Source organism: Dermacentor variabilis, chromosome 8 (genome assembly GCF_050947875.1).
Source record: "Dermacentor variabilis isolate Ectoservices chromosome 8, ASM5094787v1, whole genome shotgun sequence".
NCBI lineage: Eukaryota > Metazoa > Arthropoda > Arachnida > Ixodida > Ixodidae > Dermacentor > Dermacentor variabilis.
Window position 1 is genome coordinate 55,096,912 of NC_134575.1, and position 23,956 is coordinate 55,120,867.

Consider the following 23,956-nt stretch of genomic DNA (forward strand, 5'->3'; position numbering starts at 1 on the left):
GTAATTAACGCGGCCGAAGTGCCGCTCTGACCACAGACGAAATGCGATAAGCAATGTAACAGGCATAGAATGTTTCAAAATCCCGGCTTTTCTTCGCGCCTCATCGAAAGAGTGCGCGCGAAGCTATATTTTGCACCAAAATCTTGCTTCGGACCAAAGCCAAATTAAAGCGACGGTTTTATTTTTCATGATAGTGCATAGGTGCTGCTGAAACAGGTTATTGAAAAAAAATAAAAGCTAAACAAAAAGACTGGGACGCGACTCCTGTGTAGAGAAAAGGCAAAGCCATTGCGTTCAAGAAAGTGAATGTACCGCTTGTATATGAGCGGAATTGGCGATCAGGATGTCTGAACAAAATTTAAAAAAAACATCAGATTTTAGCATACCCTTATTATCTACGAATTTGTAAGTTTCGTAAAACACCAGCTGTTGCCCAAAGGGCGTGTTCGAATATTTTTTATTTATTTTTATTTATTCATTTACCCTCAATGCCAATGGCATTACTGAAGGGAGTCGGAAAAATGCAATAATAAATAAAACGACAAGGTACACTGAGCTACAATAACAATTCCAAACAGGCATCAACTTAAACAATGGTGGTTAGTGCCTCGTGAAAATGTTGTTTGTTAATAATAGGCGCAATGTTAAGAGGAAGGTGGTTCCACTCGATTACTATGCGCAAAAAAAAGATTCGGAAAAAGTTTTTGTTTTACAAAATGGAATAGCTACCCTAAGGCGATGATCAATACGATAGAACTTTTATTGCGGTAATAGATTAAATTAATCGTGAAGAACGGTATGGTATTATATGTTGTGAAAGAAATTCAAGCGGCTAAGTTTTCGACGCGTGAGTAGAGATGGGTGGGAAAGGCTGGCTTGAAACGAGTCAAGAATGAAACGAGTCAAGTTATTCTGATGGTGTTCTAGGGCAGGGAATAATTTTACATTCATAGGATGCCAGACAGAGCCAACGTATTCAAGCTTTGGTCGAAATAATGTTTTGTAAAGTGTTAGTTTAACTTAAGACAGAACAGTGGAAAAGTTGCGACGTAAGTATCCTAGCATGCGGTAAGCACTGTTAATAATGTTTTCTGTGTGCACTTTGCAATGTAGATTGCATAATATATGAACACCTAAGTATGTTTAAGATGTGACGGATTCTAGTGGAATGTTCCTCAAAAGATAATTAAGAGGACTGGTAGTGATTCGGGCTACACACGTTACCTTACATTTTTGTACGTTTAGTTCCATTCGCTATGTTTTACACCATTTAGATACACCAACTATGGCGGATTGGAGAGTGTTAGTATCCCTATCGCTATTAATTTAACGGAAAATTACACAGTCGTCGGTGAAGAGAAGGATGTCAGAGGAAACAACGAAAGCCAAATCATTAATGTAAATTAGGAATAGAAGGGCACCAAGGACGGACCCTTGTGGAACGCCGGAATGAACGTTAGTGAAGGATGAGTTATGGCCATTAGTACTAACAAATTGTAATCGGTTAAAAAGGACGGATTAAATCCACTTAAAAAGGTTAGGGTCATGGTTGAGAAAACATCATTTGTCCAGCAGCAGCTCATGACACACTGCCGAATGCTTTGGAGAAGCCCAGGAATAGGTAGTCCCCGCTGGATGATTCGTCAAGAATATGGTGTAAGTTTTGAGTATATGACAAGAGCTGAGTTTCACATGACTATGTTTTACGAAAGCCATGTTGTGCAGATGTGAAAAAGCCATCATATAAAAAACTAATTAATGATTTAAATAATACCTACTCAAGTAGTTTGAAGCATGTGCTAGTGAGCTAAATGGGGCGATAATTAAAGGGTGAAGTTTTACTGCTGTAGTTAGGGAGCGGAACCACCTTCCCAATTTTCCAGTCTGTAGGAAGACTAGATGTGTCAAGTGATTGCTGGAAAATTTTCGTTAGCATAATAGAACAATATACTGACGTATCCTTCAAAAATTTTGCGCATATCGAACCTTGACCAGGAGATGCCCTGTTACGTAACGAATCAATTAGTTTAGCAACACCTGTTACATCAAAGACAGTATACACAAAAGAAAAATGACCTTGGTACAGATCTGGTAGCCGTACATTTGAAACAGGGCAAAAGTTTTGAACAAACGCATCATTTAATGTTGCAGCACATAAGTAGTAAGGAATGCTATCACCATTACGGCTTTAAAGCGAAATGAATGAGTCGCATGCTGGGTTTATGAGACGCCAAAATTTTCTAACATTGTGCTTCAGCAGAGATGGAAGTGTTGTTGACATGAAACTAGTCTTAGCGGATTTGAGCGCTTGTACGTAAGCCTCAGAGGCTAACTGATAAACGACGTAGCTTGAGCTAATGTGCGAGAATTTAGCGAAACGATAAAAACATTTCTTTCTGCTAGATGAGCACTTAAGTTTAGGGTTATACCAAGGGACACGTGGGTTAGTCGCAATGCTCCGTTTAGGGATGTATTTATCTGTTAGTTGGTGCGCTTTGTTTTTCAACAGATCCCAGTTAGCTTCAACAGATGGGTCATCAAAATATTCTTTAGCAGCTACGCAGTACTGGGACGGTTTTATAACCTCTTCTGTGGATTTCTTGTTGACCGACGCTGGCATTCTGCGACACACATCTGGTATCCTTCCCTTGAACTAATCTGGCTTCCGTCTCGATCATGTAAGCACGATCTTTCACATAACCCAAAAGAAAGAAATCAAGTGGAGAAAGGTCAGGTGACCTTGCCGGCCAATATACAGGCCCGTGCCTTCCATCTATTGCGCATGAAAAGTCGCGCCCAGCTAGTTTCGTGGTCGGCTGCTGCTGTGTAGGGGTGCCCCATCTTGCTAATACCACAGATATGGAAAAGTTGACAGCGGAACTCTGCTGAGAACTTCCTGCACTGCTCCTCTAAGGATTTCGTTCAGGTAACGCGGTCCACTCAGTGTGTGATCGGAGACAGAACCGATTATAGCACCGGCTAAATTAAGAACCACACATTGAGCAAGCACTGGTACTGGTGCGGATTGCGCTTTAGCCATTGTGGATTGGAGTCCCTCCAATAGTGTGCATTATGCAAATTTACTTAGGCGTTTCTGCGAAAATTAGCTTCCTCTGTGCACATGATGTTGCTCAAACAGTCCGGTGACTCATCGGCTTTTATGAGGACACAATTCGAGATATCTGGGCGACTCTGCAAGTCCCTATCTCCCAACTATTGGTACTGGTTAAGATAGTGCGGCTGAAAGGCAGTCATCTAGATTTCTTAAAACTGATTACTTGGAAATTGTTACTTGGGCGTCCATGTGCCGCACGCCAGCATGAGTGTTCGAGGCTATAAACGATCGAACATCCGTGCACAGAAAGCGGACCCAAAGATGTAGTCAGCCATCGCCATTTCTTGAAACGGGCGTGTCGACTCTGGTTTTCATAATTCCTGATGGTCTATGCGTTTGGTCTATGCCCACACTTCCATGGCTGATATATATATATATATATATATATATATATATATATATATATATATATATATATATATATATATTTGCGGCCTTCCTCTGGTTGCCATTTGCAGATTCCGAGGCAAGGATCATGTGTATCTTCTACTCATTCCAGAAACAAATCGCGCCTGGGACGAAACAAAACACACCTTTATACATTTGCACTAACGTTGTCAGTTCGCTTGTGTGGTGATAGGTTTCGTGGCAAAAAAAAAAACATCCGTGTAATTTGTGTACGCTAGCACACCAGCTATCACAGCTTGTTTCCAACTAACACCAAGCGCGACGTCTCAATTCGGCCGGGGTGCGGCAGATAAGGCTCCAGCACGATGACGATGTTTTTTTTATTTCTTTTAATTCGTTCTGAATAACTCAGGGGCAGCCTCTCTGCGGGAGCTGCTTTATAATCAGGATGGGTACGCAGCCACGTGATATTCTCAATATTTCGCTGGGTTTATTGTGCGAGGCGAAGGTGGCATCCTGGTATGCACTGCTCATGCACTGCTCCTCTAAGGATTTCGTTCAGGTAACGCGGTCCACTCAGTGTGTGATCGGAGACAGAACCGATTATAGCACCGGCTAAATTAAGAACCACACATTGAGCAAGCACTGGTACTGGTGCGGATTGTGCTTTGGCCATTGTGGATTGGAGTCCCTCCAATAGTGTGTATTATGCAAATTTACTTAGGCGTTTCTGCGAAAATTAGCTTCCTCTGCGCACATGATGTTGCTCAAAAAGTCCGGTGACTCATCGGCTTTGATGAGTATCGGATCCATAGGGGCGCGCATTCCACAGATGTGAAGGCTGTTTGCAGTTTCCTACGCCCGTCATCCGGACTTTGCTGGAGAATAGAGAAGATTTTGTTCTCTGAGTGGCGGCAACAAGCGCGTTTCTGCCAAGACTGCTTTCGTACTTCGTGTGAAGTGGCGTCGGAGGAAGTGTTGAGTGACACGTACAAGGAGTGGTGCAGGGCTACGCATCACACCGTGGAGTTTCTGTGGATTCAAACGCGACCGAGCCTGCGTGAAATGAAGCCTGCTCAGCCAAAAGGGCAAGCGCAGCTTATCCGTGAGGCCACACCACCGGTACACCACAAGGAATTGTTTGATTGGGTCCCAAACGTTGTTTTGAACCCTGTTTGGTGCCGGTGGGGATTGTTAGACCTATAGCAAATAGGGCTGATGAAAGCGTTCAGCCAAGGTGTGTGTCGGAGTGCATTGATGTGTGCATCAGGACTAAAACTGAGCGCTGTAAAACCCACCTGCTGCATAAAACAATGGACTATCTAGTTGACAATGGGTTAAGGGTCACTGTTTCGGAGAAAGAAGGTTCCTTTGTGGTGATATCTAAAGGGGTTTACCAGGAAAAGGCAAGTTTGGCTATTCGTAAGAACTTTAAAGAAGTGAAAGATAATGTAGCGAAAGGGAAGAAAAAGGCAGTAGCGCTTCTTGATCCTTTAAGCCTAGAAGGCCTATACAAGCGTGTTAAGAAAGCGAAAGATAAACAGTTAACTGTTTTCTCCTCTGTGAAGACCCACGAACCGGCTGTACCGTTCCGGGTCATCGTGACAGAAAGGAACAATTGGCAAAGCGAAGTTTCCATGTTTTTACACGGCCAGCTTGCCTCGCTTAATCTGGTCAATTCCCTGGTAATAGCGAATTCTGAAAGCATTATTGAATACGTCTTGTCGAATAATTCAGGAAAGTGTTCCACTGTTAGTGTTGGACATAGTGTATCTTTTTATCCTTTGCCTCACAAGCAATTATGTTGTGTCAAGACATGCATTGGAGAGCAGAATGATGAAATACTTTCTGTCAAAAATGTGGTGTTACTGTTGAAAGTTTCCTTGAACATTTGTCACGTTACCTGAAGTCGACAATGATTGCATAAAATGATTTGCTTTTCAAACAGAAGGCTGGTATCTGTATCGGATCCAGAGTGGCTCCTGTCCTGAGTAGCATTTTTTTTTGGCACAGGTGTATATGGCATTAGACTGCGTCTTTCTGGGATTGCCATCAATATGTTCAAATATGTTGATAATTTTTTCCTTCTAATTGACCGAGACGCCTCTACCAGCAAGGAGGACGAAATAATGGGTCTTTTCAGTGCGCTTGGCGAGTGTTTGAGGTTCACCTCGGAGAAACCAAAAGAAGATGAACTACAATTTAGATCTACAACTTAGACTAGGTTTTATAAACGGCCATGTCGGTTGGGAATATTTCCCCCTTGTGCCAAGCCCCTGTTTAATTTCACTTCAGGTCATTTTATAATAGTCAGAAATACCATTTGCATCTCCGTACTTCGGGCCGCCCTACTAAAGACATGTGGGCACGCCTTGCGTGATGCCTTCGCACATCAATTAGCAGGTTGGAGGAAGCTGTGTACCGGGATAGCTTAATAAAGGGCAGCTGTGAAAAGTTGATTAATTGGGTAAAAAACTTGAGGAGGCCAAGGGAAAAATCATAAAGAAGAACGTCGTAGTTGTACCCTATGCACACCGCTTGTCCCATGGCCTGAAGAAAGCTGCAGGTCGTCATGGGGGTACAGGTTGCCTTTCTGGCTTCAGAAAAATTGAGTGCTATTTGTCTGGCGGTCGAAAGGCGAACAAGTGGAGCAGAACGTAATTGTAATGTAAGGAGCAAATGTGAATCATGTTAATAATTATGTAGGCTGTTCTACCAATGTCGTGTACCCTTTCCCCCTAAAGTGTGGGCAAGTGTACATGAGGCAAACCGGCCGTTGCATCAATGTAAGACTTAGAGAGCACGAAGTGTCCTCTAAGAATAATGATTATGCGCGCGTACCTGCCCTTTACCGAGAATGCAAGTGTAAGCCTCTCATCAAACAGACAAGCATTTTCTGTGAGCATACTGATGTATCCACCAGATTAGTCGTGGAAGCAGCCCACATTGAGCCAAGGGGCACTAGGCGCATTAGCCAGCCTTCGATCGCGCTTTCTCAGCAGGAATCAATTTCCCTAGATATCTGGATAGGGTAACAGAGGCCCTGTATCCAGGTGGCCTAGTTTTTCCTTCTTCGATTGACCATGTGATAGCCTGTGTCGCGTTTTTCCTGATGTGTGTTTCAGTAAAGTTAGTTATGAGTCTGCACTCGTCCCACGTTCTTTCACTCTGTCGTCGTTTTTGTTCGCGCTGTTATCATTATAGACTGATTTTGACCACCTAGGGTTGTTTAACTTGCACCCAATGCATTGTACAAGGGCGTTTTCGCATTTTGTCGCCATCGGAATGCGGTCGCCGCCGCAAGAATTTAACACCGCGGTATCGTGCTTCGCATCGCAACGCCATAACCAGGCCAGTACGTCGACTTTGTGAAATCTTAGCACTCACCCAGTTGTACATACACCTTGCTATCTAAGGCGGGAAGTGCTGCAGGAAAGCTGCGAGCATGTATTGCAGAATATCAAAACTTAAAATTCTTGACGAACACAGCAAATACATTTACGAACTGTTTAGTGCAAAAAAAAATTGGAAGTATAATATTTTTACAGTATGTTACTCCAAAATGTTGCCAGAAAGTTCTTATTTGAAAATAATTCTTTAGCAGGTAGGTTAATTCTAAAGGAGGCAATATCCATTGATAAAAGAGTATATTTGCGGGAACTTTTGAATGTTACAGAAGTAAATGAATGTCAAACGATGTAGTTAACCATTGCGCCCGAGCATTTTCAGAAATTTATTGACGCTGCGAGAGCCCACTTGCTCACTTCAGCTGGTGTTTATTCAGTTGGGTTCATTGCAGCGAAAGAGCGTCATAAAGTAATGAATTGGACTTACCTTTACTTGCTCCTGCGTCTACAGCGGATGGCGGCCATATAGTTTGGTCCGGTCCTGGGAAAAAGGCAGTTCGCGAAAGTGTTCTTAAAGGTGTGAAATTCAACAGTCATCAAGTTGCAGACTATCAAAAATGGATTAAGTAAATACATTTTATAAGTCACGGTTGCCGTATCTCTATGCAATGGGCCTACATATTTGTATTTTATTCCATTATGACGTTATGTTGCGTGGCAGTTAACCTAAGTGAAAACAAAAAATTACACCTTCAATTTCAAGAGTCGTTTTTCTAGTTCTCTAGCCAGGGGGAGCGCGCGGGTTTCAATATTTTAATGCAGGCAACATTATTACTTACCACATTCACTCTCTGGCACACATTTTCCGTCTAGCCTTCTGAAGAGACTAGCTTTGCACGCACACCTTCCATCACTTCTTTTCTTACACTGCCACTTGTCTTGTAAGTCAACGCCAGGGCAATATAATTGTGGAATTAAAGCGTTGCTCTGGCAGAAACTTGGCTCTTCCTTCTCTGGGCATGCTGAATCAGGAGAAAACAAAAATGGCATCGCAATATAAAAAAAGAGTTCTACGAGGCGTATATTTTAGTGTTAGCACACAGGAGTAGAATGCTAAGCGTGCCAACCTAATTTGGCCGTATCTGCTGGCCAACCATAACAAGGTCGTATTGCTGCATATCGAGCATGCTCAGTGCTTCAACTTTTCTCCCGGTCTACCTATTCCTCCCGAGCGAAATCTTATTTCTGAATGTCAGAATTGCGTCTTGTTTTACAATCATTACGATGCAGTTAACGCCCATATAGTATAAATAAACGTTGCTTACCTTAAGAATGACCGTAAGTCTCCTTCAAAGAGAGAGAGAGAGAAAGGAAGAAGATAGGGGAAAGGCAGGTGCCTTAACCAGAGGGGCACTTCCGGTTTGCTACTGCACGCAGGGGACAGATAAAAGAAGGAGGTAAAGTGATAGGAAAGCTGGGAGAGAGAAAGAAAGGGAGCACTCACCCACAATCACACTCGGTCATCATCCCGCACATTATCACCGCACAGCATAGCAGCACTTGTTGGACCATAAACATCAGTTAAGGCTACATCGCTTGGCCAAGTATATTGTCCTCAAAAACTGCAACAGTGCCCTCGTCGCCCTCCACTGCGACGGCTTGTGATGTCGGCATTCTAAAATGACTTGCTATGTTAAAGGTCTTTGGTAAAAGCGCGCTATCGCGATTTCAAGCGACCACAAGGAGTTATTTTTTTTTCTAACGACTCTAGCTATTTAGCGTGCCTTTATTTTTTTATGTGAGGTACATTTAATTGCCATTTTGGCCTTTCGTTAGCTTCCTTGTAAATAAATTGTATATCGCATTGGGCTCCAGCTACAGGTAACATTAATTTGGTGGAGGTGGACGTTACCCGTAACCGACATGGAGCTTCGCAGCGGTCGCAACGACGACAGTGCAACTGCGACTCCTGCCGGCGGGCACATTTACGCAACCGTCTCCACCTGCAGCCCAAACCTACGTCGCCGTTTCCCCCCCCCCCCCCCCTTCGGGCTCGTTGTGTTTTCAACGGAGTCGGCAGTCCTGATGTTGACGACTGGCTCCGCCTATACGAACGTGTCAGCACCAGTCACAGGTGGGATCCGGCTATTATGATTACAAACGTTCTTTTCTACCTCGACGGAGCTCCACTTGCATGGTTCCAGAGCCACGAAGAGGAGTTCTCGAGCTGAGATCTCTTCAATGTCCGCGACCTTTTTGGCAATCCTTTCGGTCGCCAAGTCTATGCCAAGAAAGCCCTTGCCACACGTGTACAGACGTCGACCGAGTCCTACGTGTCGTACATTCTCGACGTCTTTGGCCGTTTGTGCCAAGGCTGACCCCACCATGTCTGAGGGCGATAAGGTTAATCACGTCCTCAAAGGCATTGCTGACGACGCCTTCAATTTACTGGTGTTTACGAACGTCACCAGCATCGATACGAGACAGCACATCACGCGACTTCAGCACATCACGCGACTTCCCAACACAGCTGCTACGTCATCCTGTGACGACCTCTTCCACCAGCCGTCGCGATGTGACAACTTGACCCGCATCATTCGTCGTGAGGTCAAAGCGGCACAACCGGCAGCCCCTTCATTCCCGTCACCTGATCATTTCGCGCTAGCTACGCAAGTTCTGCCTCAGGGGATTTGATTGGCTATAATTAGCGCTTTGCAGGATGATGAGATCGAACCATTCACAGTGGAAGATCGTCACAGCTTAGCCCATACCGTGACGCCATCGCACGGCACTGACGTCGACATTGAGAACATGGTTTTCTCTGGCCTTACACCTGTTCAAGCTGAATCTCTTTGCCGCGTTCTCGAAGGCTGTAACGACATTTTTGACTTTGACCATCGACCCTTAGGTCAAACGTCCGTCGTGACCCATCGCATAAGCACGAGCAAACCTGCAACGCCTTTTGCACAAGGAACAGGCTACCACGAGTGATCACCAGCTCGTAACACGCCTGCTAGCCAAGTACTTCCCTCAACGGCCCGATGTTCAACACGGAGATTACACTGGAGATACAAATGTGCCACTCGATGAAGAATTTCACGAGTCAGAGATCCGCACAGCTCTCCACGACCTTAATGGCAAATCAGCGCCTGGTCCCGATAAGGTTACGAACAAGACTCTACGAAACCTCGATGATGCCTCGATAACCGCTCTTACGGCATACATCAACAAATGCTGGTGAGCAGGTCGCATCCCAGAGGCGTGGAAGCGCTCTAAGGCAGTCCTGATACCGAAGCCAGGCAAGCCGTCCAGCCTCGATCACTTGCGGCCCATTTCCCTCACATCCTGCGTTGGCAAGGTGATGGAGCACGCGTTCCTCTCCCGCATCAACCACCACCTCGAGGACACTGGAGCCTATCCACCCACTATGGTAGGCTTCCGGTCACACCTCTCCACTCAAGACGTCGTGCTCCAGCTTTACCACCAGATTATCAATGACCCAACTAGTGGCGACCGGGCCATCCTTGGCCTAGATCTGGAAAAGGCATTTGACAATGTAGCACATGCAGCAATCCTGAGCCGTATAAACAAGTTCAACTTGGGTGAGCGCAGCTACAACTATGTCAGAGACTTCCTATTTATACTTTTTGTGCGCAAACAAACAGGGACGAAGAATAGGGGCAACACAAGGACGAGCGCTTGTGTTGCCCCTATTCTTCGTCCCTGTTTGTTTGCGCACAAAAAGTATAAATATGAATATGTTCCAACTAGGCCGACTCGCAGTTATGCTTCAGAGACTTCCTGTTGCGCCGCACAGTCACCCTCGCGGTCGGCAGCATGACATCCGACGAAAATACACTAGGAAGCAGCGGCACTCCTCAAGGGTCGGTCATATCCCCGCTCCTTTTCATCCTCCTGATGCTGGGTCTCCCGGCCTACGTCGACGAGATCGATGGCCTCCATCGCGCCTTGTATGCAGATGACATCACCCTGTGGGTCAACAAGGGCAGTGACGGTAAGATAGAATGCACTTTACAAGCAGCGGTCTCTGCAGTTGAAACCTACCTCCAAGACTATCTCCACTCAAATCGGAGTTGCTCGTCTACCGCCACCGTCGCCGGCCCAAGCCTACAGCCGAATCGCGCCAATGTGACGACATAATCCTCTATACGCAAGACGGCTCCTGCATTCCCCGAGTCCCGAAGATAGGCATCCTAGGCATGCATATAACAGCCAACGGGTCAAACATAGAAACTATTTGCAAAATCGAAGGCAAGGTTCCAGCGGCTACCCACAAGAAGCACACGCGCATGAAGGAGGACAGTGCCATGCGACTCATACACTCTTTCGCAATCAGTCACATCACTTATGTGGCTGCCTTCCACAACTGGAATGTCACCGAAAGGGAGAAAATCAACACCCTTATACGTAAGACTTACAAGATCGCCCTTGGCCTACCGGAGTCCACAAGCACTGCTCGTCTGCTACAGCTGGGGGTATACAACACGCTTGAGGAAATCGTGGATGCGCAAAGAACATCTAAACTCGAACGCATGTCCCTGACAGCCACGGGCCGGTACATCCTGCACAAAGTCGGCTTCAACTACCACGTCCAACACCGTCAGAAACAGGTCATTCCACCCGACCTCAGCGACACGCTGATTGTCACCCCTATCCCTCGAAACATGCACCCCGAATTTAATCGGGGCCGACCCCAGGCCCGTACCAAGGCACTGCTGCGTTCCTTGGGTGGAAAGAGGACTACGCGCTTTGTAGACACCGCAGAATACACACGAGAACACCGATTCACGGCAGTAGTCGTAGACGTTAGCTCCCGGCTTACGCACGCGTGTAGTGTCTCAACGGAATACCCTGAAACAGCGGAAGAGGTAGCGATTGCGCTTGCACTTACCGACCCCCTCTGCGAGGTAGTTTTTATCGACTCACTATCCGCAGTTCGCAACTACGCGCGGGGGCGCATTTCCTCCGAAGCTCTCCAGATTCTAAGGAAGGCTGGTGGACAGCAGTTCGATAACACCGCGATCATGTGGTTTCCAGCGCACGTCGCCACCCCCACCGATGAGGGCCCCCGTAACTAGAACGAGGTAGCACACCGCCCTGCGCGAGAACTTACAAAGAAGCACACGCGCATGAAGGAGGACCGCCTCTTCGAGTTCGGAACTCCTGGTTCAAAACACGCGAGAACGCCTAGTCAGGTACTATGACATCACCAAGCACTACCAGCTAGGCAGGCGGTTGCTGCCCCCCCCCTCACCCCATGCTGAAACGTCGCCAGGCAGTCACCTGGCGACAGTTGCAAACACAAACCTTCCCCAGTTCGGTGCGACTGCAGCACATTTTCCCGGCGCAATACCCGACTGCTCTTTGCAAATTATGTCAGGAAACTAGAGCGACGCTGTCACACATGTTGTGGGAGTGTCGTGTTACATCAGCTACAATGGCAGTAGCTCCAGAGGCTCTTGCGTCGAAGTGGGCCGCCGCTCTGCTCAGCTGCAACCTCAAGACACAAGAGTGGGCTATCCAGCAAGCCCGAGTGGTGGCGACGAGGCAAGGCCTCGAAGTCCCCTTATGGGAGACCTGAGCCCGGGTCGTCCAATTTGCCGGATTCAATAAAAAAAATAATACAGTTGTTTCCATCCAACCATAAACACTGGCGATGCGAACCCTGTTTACCGACGTCCATATCATGTTTCTGCGCCCGAACGAGCTATTATCCAACAGGAAGTCAAAAGGATGATTGCAAAGGACATTATCGAGCCTTCCTGTAGTTCCTGGGCTTCTACTGTCGTGCTTGTCAAAAAGAAGGATGGAACGTGGCATTTTTGTGTAGATTATTGCCACCTCAGAAAAATCACAAAAAAGGACGTGTACCCTTTGCCACGTATTCATGGCGCTCTAGACTGCCTGTACGGTGCCACCTATTTTTCTTCTATCGACTTACGGTCCGGTTACTGGCAGATATCCGTCGATGACATGGACCGAGAGAAGACTGCATTTATTACCCATGACGGCCTTTATCAGTTTAAGGTGATGCGTTTCGGTCTCTGTAAGGCGCCCGCCACTTTCGAAAGAATGATGGACACTTTGCTTCAGGGGTTCAAGTGGTCCACCTGTTTGTGCTATCTGGACGACGTCATCGGTAATTCGCCCACATTTGACACGCATCTAGACCGTCTTTCAGCGATTCTTGACGTGTTCCGCCGCGCCGGTCTCTAGTTGAACTCGTCAAAATGTCACTTCACTCGCCGCCAAATCACCGTCCTTGGACACCTCGTGGACGCCAGAGGCGTGCGACCTGATCCGTACAAAATTCGCGCCGTTACGAACTTTCCTGTTCCGAAGTCTACCAAGGACGTTCGTAGTTTCGTAGGGCTGTTCTCTTATTTCCGACGCTTTGTGAAGGATTTTGCGACCATCGCACGTCCCCTTACCGACATCTTGAAGAAAGACGCCCTATTTTCTTGGGGACCTGACGATGGCGCATCTTTTTCGCAGCTCACTACTCTCCTTACCACGCCTCCAATTCTCGCCCACTTTGACCCGTCTGCCTCAACGGAAGTTCGAACTGATGCCAGTGGTCACGGCATAGGAGCAGTGCTAGCACAACGACAGCGAGGACATGATCGCGTTATAGCCTATGCCAGCCGACTTCTATCACTCGCCGAGCGCAATTATTCAATCACAGAGGGCGAGTGCCTCGCTCTTCTGTGGGCTGTTGCGAAGTTTCGTCCATACTTGCACGGACGCCCCTACTGTGTCATCACTGATCACCACGCGCTTTGCTGGCTATCCTCGCTCAAGGAACCCACGGGACGACTCGCTCGCTGGGCGTTACGCCTGCAAGAATATACATTCTCCCTGGTATACAAGACGGGACGCTTGCTCCAGGATGCCGATTGTTTGTCCCGCTACCCTGTCGGCGAACCGGTTGATGAGGACGCCATCGCTTGCGTTTTCTCTGTGTCCCAGTTGCTTGAAATTGGCATCGAGCAACGCCGCGATCCTTCATTACGAGCCCTCATCGATCATCTGGAGCAAACGCCTGGCGACGCCTCTTTCCGGATGTTCATCCTTAAGGACGGTCATTATACCACCGCAACCTCGATCCACACGGCTTTGACCTTCTGCTCGTAATTCCATCACACCTGCGTTCGACTGTCTTCCAACAAGTTCACAACGCTTCCTTGGCTGGACACTTGGGCATCTCGCGCACATACGACCGCGTACGCCGTCGATTCTCTTGGCCGGGTCTCGCCCTTTCCGTGCGGCGCTACGTTGCCGCTTGTGAGCCCTGTCAGCGCCGGAAGAAGCCCCCCACACCTCCAGCTGGATGTCTCCAGCCGATCGACATCCCACCAGAACCCTTTTTCCGTGTTGGTCTAGACCTTCTTGGACCGTTTCCTCTCTCGGGCTCCGGAAATAAATGGGTCGCCGTCGCTACTGATTATCCTACGCGGTACGCAATCACCAGAGCCCTCCCGGCAAGTTGTGCTACTGACGTGGCTGACTTTCTGCTCTGTCACATCATTTTAGTGCACGGTGCTCCGCGCCAATTACTCACTGACCGTGGCCGCAGCTTTCTGTCGGCAGTCGTCGAGGAGATCCTCCGCGCCTGCTCGACAAAGCACAAGTTCAGCACGTCCTACCACCCACAGACCAACGGCGTCACGGAGCGCCTCAACCGGACCATCACCGACATGCTTTCGAAGTACATTGCGACCGACCACCACGACTGTGATCTTCACTTACCATATGTGACGTTCGCGTATAATTCATCGCGTCACGACACCGCTGGCTATTCACCATTCTATCTCCCATATGGCCGAGAACCCGCGTTGCCCTTAGACACTTTGTTGCCCTCGGCCACACGTTCAGCCACTGAATACGCCCGCGACGCGATCGCACACGCCGACCACGCGCGCCAGCTCGCCCGCACCCGTCTCGAGGCCTCGCAGGAGCATCAGAGACGCCTCTATGATTGCCACCATCGCGACGTGCACTTTACTCCGGGTTCTCTGATGCATCTCTGGTCACCCATTCGACGTGTGGGCTTTTCCGAAAAGCTGCTGTCGCGCTACACTGGTCCACACCGTGTGGTGCGAAAAGTAACCGATGTCACGTATGAAGCCATCCCCGCCAACCTCTCATCGTCATAGTCGGCTGCAAGTGACATCGTTCACGTGGCCAGACTAAAGCCATACCCCACACCTTTCAGCGCGGATGTGTAGATTAAGCACCGGAACGGTGCTTCTACTGCCGGGGGTGATGCCATGGAACAGCCACCACAGTGTGGCTGCACTGAGGAGGAAGAAGACGACGTGGGCCCGCTTGATATAGTGTCGCCATTTTGGCCTTCCGTTGGCTTCCTTGTAAATAAATTAACGAACAAGCAAGGTAGATTAATTAGAATTTAATATGATCACTAACACTATCTTTAAAAGCAGATGTTGAAGCGATGACGGCGATGTCCCGGTGAAGGCCGTTCCACTCTGCAGCAGCTCGATAAAAGAACGAGGCGGAAAAAGGGGTAGTACGCGATGATGGCCGGGCAACCTCAAATGGATGACTGGTGCGGTGAGATATGCGCGTTGGAGCTGTTATATATTATGTGTTCCAAGTGTATTCAACGGGCCAGCAACAAAAATAACGTCCACCTTCTAGAAGCGCAGAAATTCAAAGATGGATGGTATGTTCACTGGTCAGCCGCTGAAATTAACAAGGCACATTTACACCACTGGTAGAACAAAATGCAAGGAGTGCTTTTAGACGTAAGCCAGTGTGCTAAAATAATCATTATTATTGTTGTTTTGTTTATGAAAGAGAACTGAAAGCACAGATAGGCAAAATGCAAGAAACAATGAATGTAGTAAAATCTGAGTAGCACGAGCAGCCTTGGTGGCTACTAGTAGCTATTGTGTTTCAGTCGTGTACACAAATCACCGTAAAACGCTTCTAATGAGCAAATGATCATTTTTTTGCAAAGAAATGTTTGCCTCTTACAGTTAGATCCAGTTGGTCAGTAGGCATGTAGGTGCCTCTGTCGGTTCCCCTGAGGCGTGTTCAGTAATGAAAATTACGCGATCCGTCGTTGTTTTCGTGCGCCTGCATCCCAGTGCAGAAATCGAACGTTTTACCTATTAGGCCACAAATACATTCATAAGCGAAATAACAATGAACAGCCCTTCGCACGTGAGAATTAAGAATGGCCACAAAACGCAAAAGCGCTTATCAATTACAAAGCTGGATAAAAAAAATACCTCATTGGCTGTTGTAACAATGTGTAGAAATTGAGGAAACATGCGGTGATTTTGAGTGTCTTTTTTACTTTGCCACCAAGAGACTTCGTAGTTTGTGAAGATCTAGTTGATCGTAGGTGCCCGCTATTCCCGCGACTGTTCGGAACGTTTACTTGATTTATTTGCACGATGACAACATTAGTACTTGTTGGCTACCAGATTTTACCAATATCTAGTTCCTGGCGGAAGGAACGTTTAATTGCATAAATGATGACATAGGTAGCAGGTAAACCAGCATATACTTAACTGCGACTAATCTTTAGCATTGCGGCCAAATTGGACGCCATTTTAGGGCGCTCGCTGGTTTTAAGTAATCTTGTACGCGTTACACCAAAAAAGTAACCAATAAAAATTGTAATCACTTTATTCAAAAATGTAATTTATTGCGGTTATAAAATACTTCCCACAAAAGAAAGTCATTAATTACTAAAAAGTACTTGATTACTTCGTAAGATTCCTTAGCATTATTTACATTGCAGAGATACCGTAGATAGAGTGAGCTGGTCTGGTGCATCCCGTGCGTCCTCAGCAGCGCTATATAGCTTGGCGATATGTACAAAAAAGACTTTTTTTTAACATTTTTGCAGGCTGCGAGGAAGAGTGATGCTGTGCCTGACGTATATGTTGCACGAAATTGTAGTTACTCAGCATCTTTGCCCTCTGTGACCCGCAAGGCGTTGTTGTTGCAGGAATTTGAAGAATACTCTCCCGGCTGGGTCAATGAAAATCTATAAAATCATCCGTAGGTGATATCTCGGCATTACCTTCCTAAGTGCCCTTCTCTATAGACGCATGCCGACACCTGTTCAAATTGCCGGCAAATAGACCATTAAAATGGGGAGACAATTATTAAATTCCTGGATGTGCCTGTCTAGACATGCGTGTCTGCGAAGTTGAAATGTGGCGAAATCTGGGCGTTTTACTGTAGTTTCCCATAAACTGTGCATACTTTGGACACTCCGTTGGTTTCACCTCGTTGGGCTACATGAAGAAACATTGTTTCTGTCTAGGAAAGCAGACGCTGCCATTGCGATTACAATTTGCCTGAGCAAAATAAAAAATCCGGGCTGAAGCTTTATTTATTCAGCTAAGATTCATTTATTTAAAAGCGAAGCTCTATTTATGAACTTTCCAGGACTTTCAGAACTATGGCTCGCGCTGCGGTCTTACTGAATAGCTCACACAATAGTACAAAAAATATTTAGATTCCCCATGAGGGGATACAACCTCGGTCCCCCAGCACAGCAACTCGATGGCTGTAAGCATGAAGCCAGAATAGGATATTTATTTATTGTCATTTCCTGACAGGTTACACACAATTTTACATACAATTTTACTTTAACCACAATGTGGAAACAGAGAAAAGACTGTCAGCCAGCCCCGGATTGGCGTCGTCACCATACAATTAGTTAAGGTGTACCAGGAGTTTTAAAACAGGCAGTGAGTCAGGAATAAAGTCGTGTTTTGGGCACATCAATGTTACCGCAAATTCTCTCTCGAATCGTGAGATGTGCATGTTGCCTGCGGGGTTGCGGTAAAATTCGCCCATTTGAGCTCTCCATGAACAATGGAGGTGGTATAGCTTGTACCGCTAAACAATCGGTTTTTCAGGAATAGCCACTTTCTCATTACCAACGGGGGATCATTATTTTATTGTGGAAAAGCTGGAACGAATAAATGACGTTTTTTTATTGCAAGAACATTGTATGCCCAATGAAGCGGGATTTCCCGCCTCCGTTGTTAGCATCCGATGGTACCAAAACATCATCATCATCATCATCATCATCATCAGCCTGGTTATGCCCACTGCAGGGCAAAGGCCTCTCCCATACTTCTCCACCTACCCCGGTCATGTGCTAATTGTGGCCATGTTGTCCCTGCAAACTTCTTAATTTCATCCGCCCACCTAACTTTCTGCCGCCCTCTGCTACGCTTTCCTTCCCTTGGAATCCATTCCGTAACTCTTAATGACCATCGGTTATCTTCCCTCCTCATTACGTGTCCTGCCCATGTCCATTTCTTTTTCTTGATTTCAACTAAGATATCATTAACTCGCGTTTGTTCCCTCACCCAATCTGCTCTTTTCTTATCCCTTAACGTAACACCTATCATTCTTCTTTCCATAGCTCGTTGCGTCGTCCTCAATTTGAGTAGAGCCCTTTTCGTAAGCCTCCAGGTTTCTGCCCCGTAGGTGAGTACTGGTAAGACACAGCTATCATACACTTTCCTCTTGAGGGATAATGGCAACCTGCTGTTCATGATCTGAGAATGCCTGCCAAACGCACCCCATCCCATTCTTATTCTTCTGATTATTTCAGTCTCATGATCCGGATCCGCAGTCACTACCTGTCCTAAGTAGATGTATTCCCTTACCACTTCCAATGCCTCACTACCTATTGAAAACTGCTGTTCCCTTCCGAGACTGTTAAACATTACTTTAGTTTTCTGCAGATTAATTTTTAGACCCACCCTTCGGCTTTGCCTCTCTAGGTCAGTGAGCATGCATTGCAGTTGGTCCCCTGAGTTACTGAGCAAGGCAATATCATCAGCGAATCGCAAGTTACTAAGGTATTCTCCATTAACTCTTATCCCCAATTCTTCCCAATCCAGGTCTCTGAATACCTCCTGTAAACACGCTGTGAATAGCATCGGAGATATCGTATCTCCCTGCCTGACGCCTTTCTTTATTGGGATTTTGTTGCTTTCTTTATGGAGGACTACGGTGGCTGTGGAGCCGCTATAGATGTCTTTCAGTATTTTTACATATGGCTCGTCTACACCCTGATTCCGCAATGCCTCCATGACTGCTGAGGTTTCGACTGAATCAAACGCTTTCTCGTAATCAATGAAAGCTATATATAAAGGTTGGTTATATTCCGCACATTTTTCTATCACCTGATTGATAGTGTGAATATGGTCTATTGTTGAGTAGCCTTTACGGAATCCTGCCTGGTCCTTTGGTTGACGGAAGTCTAAGGTGTTCCTGATTCTATTTGCAATTACCTTGGTAAATACTTTGTAGGCAACGGACAGTAAACTGATCGGTCTATAATTTTTGAGGTCTTTGGCGTCCCCTTTCTTATGGATTAGGATTATGTTAGCGTTTTTCCAAGATTCCGGTACGCTCGAAGTCATGAGGCATTTCGTATACAGGGTGGCCAGTTTCTCTAGAACTATCTGCCCACCATCCTTCAACAAATCTGCTGTTACCTGATCCTCCCCAGCTGCCTTCCCCCTTTGCATAGCTCCCAAGGCTTTCTTTACTTCTTCCGGTGTTACCTGTGGGATTTCAAATTCCTCTAGACTATTCTCTCTTTCATTATCGTCGTGGGTGCCACTGGTACTGTATAAATCTCTATAGAAGTCCTCAGCCACTTGAACTATCTCATCCATATTAGTAATGATAGTGCCTGCTTTGTCGTTTAACGCATACATTTGATTCTTGCCAATTCCTAGTTTCTTCTTCACTGCTTTTAGGCTTCCTCCGTTCCTGAGAGCATGTTCAATTCTATCCATATTATACTTCCTTATGTCAGCTGTCTTAAGCTTGTTGATTAACTTCGAAAGTTCTGCCAGTTCTATTCTAGCTGTAGGGTTAGAGGCTTTCATACACTGGCGTTTCTTGATCAGATCTTTCGTCTCCTGTGATAGCTTACTGGTATCCTGTCTAACGGAGTTACCACCGACTTCTATGGCACACTCCTTAATGATGCCCGCAAGATTGTCGTTCATTGCTTCAACACTAAGGTCCTCTTCCTGAGTCAAAGCCGAATACCTGTTCTGTAGCTTGATCTGGAATTCCTCTATTTTCCCTCTTACCGCTAACTCATTGATCGGCTTCTCATGTACCAGTTTCTTCCGTTCCCTCCTCAGGTCTAGGCTAATTCGAGTTCTTACCATCCTATGGTCACTGCAGCGCACCTTGCTGAGCACGTCCACATCTTGTATGATGCCTGGGTTAGCGCAGAGTATGAAGTCTGTTTCATTTCTAGTCTCGTCGTTCGGGCTCCTCCACGTCCACTTTCGGCTATCTCGCTTGCGGAAGAAGGTATTCATTATCCGCATATTATTCTGTTCCGCAAACTCTACTAATAACTCTCCCCTGCTATTCCTAGTGCCTATGCCATATTCCCCCACTGCCTTGTCTCCAGCCTGCTTCTTGCCTACCTTGGCATTGAAGTCGCCCATCAGTACACTGTATTTTGTTTTGACTTTACCCATCGCTGAATCAGCGATGGGTACCAAAACGCACGTGTCCAATTAATGACATCTGATTTCCCGGCTCTGGACCTGCTGCAACTCGGACTCCGAAATCGCACGGTGGACGACCGCAACCTAGGACGGACGCCGTGGCCCACAACCAAAAAAATCGGCTTTGCCCAATTCGAACATTCAGCTGACCCACGTTCGAAACCGGCCTGAGCCACTCCCAGTATTGGCTGAAGGTGAATTCATGTGGACTTAAGTTGATGAAGGGAAATTGAGGTGAATAAGGGTGAAATAAGGTTGGTGCAAATTATAGTGAGGTGGATTAAGATGGAGTTTGTTTTAAAGTGATTACTCAGAGATCTCCTAAACTTTCGAATTAAAATGATGTAACGATACTTGAGTGACTCCCAATTTTTGCCATGTTGGGAAGTGGCGTTTCTTTCAAGCACGTTTTGCAGAAAACACTAAAGAAAGATCTACTACGACCTTCACTGGAAATAGGACTGCAATCGCACGTGGAAATGTAACGCACCAAAGCCCACTAGCCCTAGTCGTTTTTCCCATAGTGCCTAGCATACATGCGCGAGAGCACATACACGAGCACATTTCCTTTGCGCCATCAGCATTTTATTAGGTACTTCACGAACGTTCCCCGTATCATGGGGTCCAAGATGTGTGTTGGATGGACAAAATATAAAAATTTCACATTATCCCTATTTATTACTCGCACTGGCCTCTCGAAAAGTATTCGTATGTGATTCTCTGGGCGCTTTATTTTACTACATATGGATGACATTATCACACGGTATATTCAGAAGAACATTAAAAGTGCCTTTATTTGTATTCTGGAAGAAAATGCCTTACTTACATGCAGTAATAGGTGTAGCCTTCCACGTAGAAAGCGCAATCACCAGAAGTAGTGCCATAATAAAGGTGTGCCTGTTTTATCACTCACGTCTGAGAAAAAAATAAAAAAAGATTGGCTCTAAATGGCTACGCAATGGTGCTATGGCGATGTCTAACAAAAAATTATACTTTCTACTTTGCCCTTGCAGCGACAACCAAACAATTTAAGACTTTGCGTTGTGTCTTTTCTACACCCATCTAAATTACAGTAAAGCATTAGAACATTATGAGAACATTAATGGGTGGCTCTCCTCCTCATTTGTTGGTAGACCTATAAGAGTGTATTTGGGGATGGGTGGAAGTGTTCAGGAGGTCCCGATAAAAGGACCGGTGGTGCTCGAGCGGAATTAGAGCTTGTAGTTGCTTAGATGCCCTGGTCTATTGTTCAATTATAAATAGCAGTAGCAAGGGCAACATCGTACAATAGTTATAAAAGGGGCCTCTGTATCCTGTTAATTACTACGTTGAATGGAGGTAGCGTGGCTGCTCTGGGCACTGTACAAGTAAGTATAGAATGCTGTCTCTGTTGTTACTGTTTATGTATTTATTTATTCTACGTTTAAGCGCGATTGCGTTACAGAAGGGAGTGGAGCGAAATACAGAACATGTACAGACAGCAGGTTATAATAATACACAAAGTTAAAAATGCAAATTAACAAAAGTATTTGTCAATAGTAGTCCTAAAAGAAGATGTATCGGTTATGTTAACAACTGAGGCCGGCAGATGATTTCATTCATTCGTAGTTTTAGGAATAAATGTATAAAAAAATCTGTTCATGCGACAATGTGGAATGCTCAAATTATGGTTATGGTCAGTTCGAGATATGCATGCAGGTTCGAAGAAAAGTTCATTTTTTTTAAATTTCGGATTGAAGTATTAAATTTTGTGCTGCACCCATGAGCGCGCTAACTTCCTACGGGTTGAGAGGAGAGGGATGTTTAAGGTAGCCTTCATAGTTGTTACGCTTGATGTCGAAAAATAGTTAGTAATAATGAACCGTGTGTTATGATTTTGTATAGATTTTATTGCATTTGTTAAGTAATCTTGGCCAGGGTCTCAGACAGAAGAGGCATATTCAAGCATAGGACGTATTAGTGTTTTGTACAGAAGTAGCTTTAAGTTAGCGGACGCCATAGAGAAGTTGCGACGGAGGTAAGCAAGCATGCGGTTAGCATTGTTAGTGATGTGTGTTTGCCAGCCAAATGGAGATGTTATGTGGACGCCTAAGTATTTATAGGAAGTGACTTCTTCGAGTAGAGAGTTCATGAAGTGATAATTGGATAGGTTAGACGAAGCAGTATTGCGGGAAATCCTCATTAGTCCGTACTTTTGGCTCTTAAGTCGCATTTTCCAACTGTCGCACCAATTAGATACCTTGTCCAGAGCAGATTAACATTTTAGAGTGTGCGAATTTGATTACAGTACCCTTCGAAATTGCTGATGATTATTATTATCAATATATTCAGCATATTTTGTGTCTGCTGCAGGACGAAGGCCTCTCCTTGCGATCTCCAATTACCCCTGTCCTGCGCAACCAATTCGAACTAGCGCCTGCGAATTTTCTAATTTCCCCGCCCAACCTAGCCGTCTGCTGTCATCGACTGCACTTTCCTTCTCCTGGCACCCATTCTGTAACCCTAATGGTCCACCGGTTATCTAACCTGCGTATTACGTAACATGCCCAGCTCCATTCTTTCTCTTTATGCAAATTAAAATATCGGCTATTTCTGTTTGCTCTCCGATGTACACCGCTCTATTTATGTCTCTTATTCTTACGCTTAACATTCTTAGTTCCATCGCTCTTTGCGCAGTCCTTAAGTTGTTCTCAAGCATCTTTGTCAGTGTCCAAGTTTCTGCCCCATATGTCAGCACCGGTTAAATGCATTGCATGTACGCGTTTTTTTCACGACAACGGTACGCTTCCAATGAGGATCTGACAATGACTGTTACATGAGCCCCGACCCATTTTTATTCATCTGGAAATTTCCTTCTCAAGATCTGCGTTCGCTGTGAGTAATTGATCTAATTAAACGTACTCCTTCACAGACTCTAGAACCTGACTGGTGATCCTAAACCTTGCTTCTCTTGCCAGGCTATTGATCGTTATCTTTGTCTTCTTCATAATAATTCTCAACACAACTCTTATACTCTTTCTATTAAGGTCGTCAATCATTTGTTAAAACTCGTCCACAGTGTAGATGAACAGGACAGTGTCATTGCACAGCGAAGGTTGCTGAGATATCCGTCGTCGATCCTTACTCCTAAGCCTTTCCTGTTTAATAGCTTAAACACTTCCAAGTACGCGATGAATACCATTGGAGAGATTGTGTCTCCTTCTCTGACCCATTTCTTTATAGGTGTCTTCCTGCTTTTCTTATGGAGAACTAAGGCATACCAAATTTTCTCCTCACCGTTTTCACGCTGCGTCCATTTTTTTACGGCTTCCTAGGTCTTTCTCAAGTTATAATTTCGAATATCACTTACTTTTCCCTTGTTATTTAGTTTGGACGTTCCGCGTATTCTATCTGATCTTTTTAGTTGGACTCTTTTATTTTTTGACATTTCTTTATTGGGTCCTCCGTTAGTTGGGAGAACTTGTCGATTGGTTACCTTGGTGCCTTGCCCCCACTTCAGTTGCTGCTTCTGAAGCCAGTCTAGTTACGACTTCATTTATTACCTCTTTGTCATCTTAATCTTTCTATTCTAAGGCTGA

At 45.7% G+C, this 23,956-nt stretch overlaps 1 protein-coding gene across 3 annotated transcripts in view; it reads right to left on the minus strand.

The window, feature by feature from the left end:
• The window catches only part of LOC142591027 (uncharacterized), a 102,495-nt gene that overhangs the window by 70,629 nt on the left and 7,910 nt on the right, over positions 1–23,956 (minus strand). For all 3 annotated transcript variants that reach the window (XM_075703403.1, XM_075703402.1, XM_075703404.1), the window contains exons 2-4: positions 21,205–21,293; positions 7,650–7,832; positions 7,298–7,351 (exon numbers count right to left, since the gene is read on the minus strand). In XM_075703403.1, coding sequence (XP_075559518.1) covers positions 7,298–7,351; positions 7,650–7,832; positions 21,205–21,262 — 295 coding nt within the window. In that variant the 5' untranslated portion in view covers positions 21,263–21,293. The remainder of the gene's footprint in view (positions 1–7,297; positions 7,352–7,649; positions 7,833–21,204; positions 21,294–23,956) is intronic.